Here is a 5,931-nt window from a genome sequence, read left to right as displayed (position 1 = left end):
TTATCGGTGTTGCGGCATGGAGCGAGCTCCACCTTCTCCACAGCATTCGGAGATTTTCTTCATGGCTCTCCTCGTGAAGTCCACCTTCCCCCTCTCTTTCTTGAGAGCAGTGTACTCGTAGGCTTTCAGCTTGCTATAGTAGTCTGAGAACTTGTTGTAGAGGATGGAGATGGGCATGCCGTTCAGGATTATCCCAAAAGCAATGCACAGGAATGCAAACAGGCGGCCGAGGTGAGTTTCTGGACACATGTCTCCATATCCCACAGTGGAGATGCTGACCTATGGGCAAACCAGCATTCAGCTTATTAGCAGGGGGAGGCATACAGGCACTTATCTCCTCAGCATTTACCTGGATATGCATAGTGAGCAGGTGCAATTCTGAAGTTGATGAGAACAGATGTTCTCTATGTCTAAATCTGGTATGCTTATAGAAGCCAGTATTTTGGGACTTACTGTGTAGGTTTTATTTTGAGTATTAATTTTGATTATCAAATATATACATATACTATGTACAGTAAAAAACACATGAAAAGCTGTTTGTGAGATGTATTTCTGTAATGCTAGCACTACTAGAAGGAGTGACTCAGGAGAACAGCGTGTATATAATGATACAATTGACTGAATCTTTGAATGATATGAGGAGCTGTGGAATAAAGATCTTACTCAATTGCCTTGAAGGCACTGCACACTTACAATATGTATATGTTTATAGTGATAAGTTGTTTGATCTGCCTCATCCTCTTTATGTCAGAGGTTAAACAAGTGTAGTCTGTGCATACCTCCAGTAGGGAATGTTCCTGTTTGTTTCAACTGATGGATATACAAGAAACTTATCCTGAATTCACTCCTTTGAAGAAATTTTGGGTGTTGTTAAAAATTTTATTTTATTTTATTTTATTTTATTTTATTTTGTGGGAGGGGTGGTATTTAATATATCTACTTTACATGAATATACTTCGTAGAGGTTTTTGTATTTTTTTCCTTAGCCTTCAAGATTTTCTCTTTTTAGATCACATATGCATGAAGAAGCTTTGATGCATGTGGGCCCAGTACTGTATGAAGTACTGAAATAAAATTTGAAAACTCTGTAAACAAATTTTGTTTTCAGATTTCCTGGATGTTTCTTTATGAGGCTGTTAAAAGAATAAAGAATGACGTACTACCAACCAGCCAACATGCAATCACTCCTAAGTTTTATTCTCCCACACAACACAACTTGATTTTCTACGGTGTTTACGTTTAGCAAAACATGTGTTTTTTTTTTTGTTGTTTTGTTTTTTTTTTGTCAGCTAAAACTCACAGGCTTCTGCTATGTGTCACTTCTTTGTATTATTCCTATTCAAGAGGTGTTTTTCAGCCAATGAACTTTATTTAATCTTTTTTTGCAGTATCTGAAGAGAATGTATCTGAAAAAATAGTAATATAAAACTTCTGTAGAAATATACCACTGGAAATAGGAGTTTCACTATAATGCCCTTGTGGCTTTAGCTCTGAATAAAAGTCTTTAGAAGGTCATGAGGTGCAGCCTTCCATCTTCTAACATGCTAAAAAAAATGATATTTCAAATGAAGTAAGCATTAGGGTACATGAGACAGCACTGGATAAGCGTATTTGTAGGATGCACCTTGTGCTTCCTGCAGAATAAAAAGGATTAGTCATTTGGTTTAATGGAAATTAAGTCACTGGATTTGAATGATAATACAGGATAAATATCTCCAAAAATAAATACTGAGATGAAGGCAAGATGTTTATCTCTAGCAGCCAGGACAAAACCATTATCCTGTGATAAGGTCTGTTCCACTGGCACAGTCTTCTATCTATTCACTGTGGCAGCTCAGAGGAATACTTGTTCTCTCCTGTGGGTCAGACTGCAGACGCTGTTGGATTTTGATGAAATTTAAGTGATTTGGATATCTCAGTTTTTACTCTTAATGAATGAATAGGCTCAAAAAAAAAAAAAAAAAAATGCCATAGAACTTTGATTTGCAAGCTACAGCATCCCTTTTGGAGGCACTTTCTTTGCTAAGTAGGAATTTCTTAAGTAGTCATTGTTAAATGGGTTTCAGAGCAGTACCTAAATAATCATGGTGTTACCAGCTTGCAGATGTGATGTACGTACCCTGCATGTTCAGAAAATCACAGCAAACATGTGGGAAACTTCCACATTTCATCAGCCACTGTTGAAACAGAACTTTTGGCCATGTTCTCCCCAGATGCTGCCTAGGAAAAATGTTCTCAGATAGGTTGGTGTTGCTGTCCTGGATGCCCTGTGCCGATCTGATCATCCAGGATGAGGAGGTCTCCTGACTCCTTTCAAGTTCTTTTGCCTGGGCTTCCTTTTCTGGAAGGAATCTGGGGCCAAGTGTGCCCCAGAGCCATGCCATAAATGTGGATTATGCAGGCCAGGATCAGTTGCCATGAGATGAAATTGCAGATGGCAATGGGATAAAACAAGCTGTAGAGCAATGGGAAGCCAAGACACACCCCAGCTTCCCTCTGACTTGACTTTTTTTTTTTTTTTTTACATTGCTGGTTGAGGGATTTCCTCTCTCCCCCCCCCCCCCCGCCCTAACCTCAGCACCACAGATAAAACCACCTTCCTTTCACTGCAAAAACGGTGCTGTAGAGACGATAACTGAGAAACTGCCATACCTGAGCATAAAGATTATCTGTTAAGCATTTACTCACAGCCCCTGGCTCCCTCTCCCAGCCTTCACTTTTTGTTAGTCCTGATAAACCCACAGGTGTTTCTTTTGTATTTGCAACTCATCTTGAAAGATATAACTATCATTTTAATTGTCCAGTACACTGAGAAAATAGGGTTAAACTGTTGTAAGTAAATGCATGGCCATCTTTGATGACAGGCACTTCTGAGGTGAGCTTGGGAAGCTGAATCATTCTGCAATAGCCAGGAAGCATTTAAGCAAGGGAGAGGGCATTAAGCTCTCACAGTTCTGTGTTCCTGGCTATATCTTCATGCCCCCACAAGATGTGAACTTACCAGCCTGGAAGACACTGCCTTAGAAACATCTCTCTTCATAACACAGTGTATTACAGGTCAGTGATATTTCAGACCTCAAGGTGATGTGCTCAGATGTGCATCACCCCAGTGGCAGACTCTAGAAATGAGGTCATTCTGCATTTTTTTCTGAGGCTTGTCAGCAGAAGCTCAGTCAGTTACCGCCAACCCAATTGTTTCGGGAGGGACTAAGATTGCACTCTTTCTTGCAGAGGCTGCAAAAAATATCCAAGATGACATTAACCAACCACCAATCAGTCCTCACTACTGACTGATGTGGGGTGCAGACATGAACTAGAAGTATAGAGCAGTTTATCTCAGCTCGCTGAGCCATTCTGTCTTCTTTGAATTCATTCCTCTGCAAGGCTGACAGACACGAAATAGCCACCAATGTGTCTACATGTACAAATGTATCATGAAAGTGGTACTTAAGGAGCAGAATGCAACAGCTTCTGGTCCTAATGAATTTTAATAGCCAGAGCTCAGGGTTGGTTTGAACTTTTCAGACAGTCCAGAGTTTTGTGAAAAACAAAAGGCATGTCTTGTCCTCTTGCAGTTACATGATGGATCACAGTATGTCTTCAAAAACAGCAAGAATGAAAGTCTCACATCAACCTGCAATCAGATAGACTGATATGCACTGTTTGGTTTGTTTGTTTTGGTAACACTGACAACAGAATTTAGTGGAAAAATGCTTTTCTTTGTTATTTTGTCCACTTCTTTGAAAGGCAAGTGCTGCCTGTGTTTGGTCAGATGGGAATGCCAGTGCCGACAGCCTGATTAAGTCTTGATTAAAGCTTACAACGGGGTGAATGAGTGCATGCATGTGTATGCGTGAGTGAGTGCATATGTCCTGTAAGCTCAGAATTCAGAGCAGATGTTCACTGATCTGGGTCTTCTGTCAGCATCTCTATCATGGGAGGGGTGGGGAGGAAAAGCTAAAGAGGAGGGAGGAGAGGAAAGAGGAAGAAAGGGAAAAATCTCTGGCTACCCAGCAAGGCGAGTTGAGTTTACTTACGGCAGCCCACCACCAAGCATGGGGGATGCTGGTGAAGTTGGTACTTGAGACATCATGCTCCACTGTGTAGACCATGGCAGAGAAGGCGAAGATGCCCATGGCAATGAACAACAAAAGGCAGCCCACCTGCTGGTAGCACTGGCGCAAGGTAAAGCCAAAGGCACGCAGCCCTGTGGAGTGGCGGGCCAGCTTGAGTATGCGGAAGATGCGCATGAGACGCATGATGCGAAGCACTTGTCCCACTTTGCCCACCCGTCCCACCTTCTCGATATCGTACTCATGCTGAGAGCCCCGACCTCGGGGCTGGTCGTCATCAGTGAAGCATTCGAGCAGCAGCTGCAGGTAGAGGGGCAGGATAGCAATGAGGTCTACAGCATTGAGGGCGCTGCTGGCAAAACGACGCAGGTCTGGGGTGGAGACCAAGCGCAGCAAGTACTCCAGTGTGAAGAACACAATGCACAGGGTCTCAATGTGCTCCAGGACAGGACGGCTCTCTCCACTCTTTCTGTCTACCTGCTGCATCTCCTCCACTGTATTGAGTGCCAGAGCCACCACAGAGATGAGCACAAAGAAGCTTGAGGCCACTGCCATCACCTTGGCAGTGACAGAGGAGAAGGGCTTCTCCATGAGGTTCCAGAGGCGCCAGCGCTGGGGCCCATAGTAGCGCATGTGGTGGAAGAGCTGCTCATTCTCCTGAGCTTCTGCCTGGGAGCGTAGCTCACGCTGTACCTTCAGCTGCTCACTCAGCTCATCACGACGCTCCTCAAAGCAGATGCGGCAGCAGCGGGGTGTGTATTTAAGCCGCACACCCCAATAGCTCAGCTCCTCCAAGAAGCTGCGTGGGCACAGCTCATCCCGCACACGGAGCACCCCTGAGGCATAGAAATTGTATACCAGCTGAAAGACAGCCGGGTCACGGTCAAAGAAATACTCATCCACCTGGGCGGCGTAGTCATCGCAAAGGCCCAACTGGCAGCGACGGTCAGTGGAAGTGGCCAGGCGGCCCAGACGGGTCTTGGGATAGGTGGCCACTGCCTGGTAGGTGAGACGGTAGCTTTGGCCGCCAACGTTAATGTTCAGCACGGATGAAGTGGAAGGTCTGGGTGGGGCCCCAGTTGAAAAGGCTGGAGAGAAAGGAATGGATGATGAGAGCTTGTTTTCTCCTTCAAATGGGTCCCCTGTTTGCCATTTTCCTTGGTCTTTTTCTTCCTCTTCTTCCTCATCCTCATCATCCACATAATAGTTGTAGTTTCCCTCTGGTCCAAGGAGCAACAGGGGCTGAGAGCTCAGTGAAGCAGTACCAGAAAAATCACTCTGCTTGTTTAAACACACACCTTCATTATCCTTCCCCATGTTGGGCTGTGTGAGTACACTTGACAGTTCTCTTTCTCTTCCTTTATGTTTAAGGAAAGGAATTTGTCTCCTCATATTAAACTGCAACATAACTATTTTTCCTTGCTTTTCTCCCTTGTTTTCATCCACCTGGTTGAGAAATTAGCATCAGTCCTTTCTGGCTCTAATAGGACAGAGAGTACCTCTTTCTTTTCTCTTTGCTGGTATCAAGCACAGCAGCAGTTCTGCATTTTTCCTCTTGCCAGTTGCCACTCCAGTCGCTATGAAAGCTGAGTGTGGGATATAGACACATGAAGACTGCTGTTGACCGTTTTAATCTTGCTGACAGGGAAGATTTGAGTGCTTAGAGAAGGGGATTTAAGGGCTATTATCCTGTTTCAGCCTCATCTCCCTCAGGCTGTGACGTGAATGATTATGGATCCATAAACCTATGAAAAATCAGTATGGTGAAACAGAATCCTAAAATTCTATTGATAATAAAAAACATACATTTCCCTAATTCAAGATTATAGGGATTAAGAATAATCTGAAAATGAAAATA

The 5,931-nt window shown here is 43.7% G+C and overlaps 1 protein-coding gene across 1 annotated transcript; it reads right to left on the bottom strand.

The window, feature by feature from the left end:
* Positions 1 to 5,480, bottom strand: KCNV2 (potassium voltage-gated channel modifier subfamily V member 2). The gene is made up of 2 exons (XM_072360393.1): positions 4,038 to 5,480; positions 1 to 279 (listed from the first exon to the last, which is right to left on the bottom strand). The coding sequence occupies exons 1-2, from the start codon at positions 5,478 to 5,480 to the stop codon at positions 1 to 3; spliced, it is 1,722 nt and encodes a 573-aa protein (XP_072216494.1).
* Positions 5,481 to 5,931: the final 451 nt, after the last annotated feature.

This window comes from Excalfactoria chinensis, chromosome Z (assembly GCF_039878825.1).
Source record: "Excalfactoria chinensis isolate bCotChi1 chromosome Z, bCotChi1.hap2, whole genome shotgun sequence".
Taxonomy (NCBI): domain Eukaryota; kingdom Metazoa; phylum Chordata; class Aves; order Galliformes; family Phasianidae; genus Excalfactoria; species Excalfactoria chinensis.
This window is presented reverse-complemented; position numbering and strand designations above follow the sequence as displayed.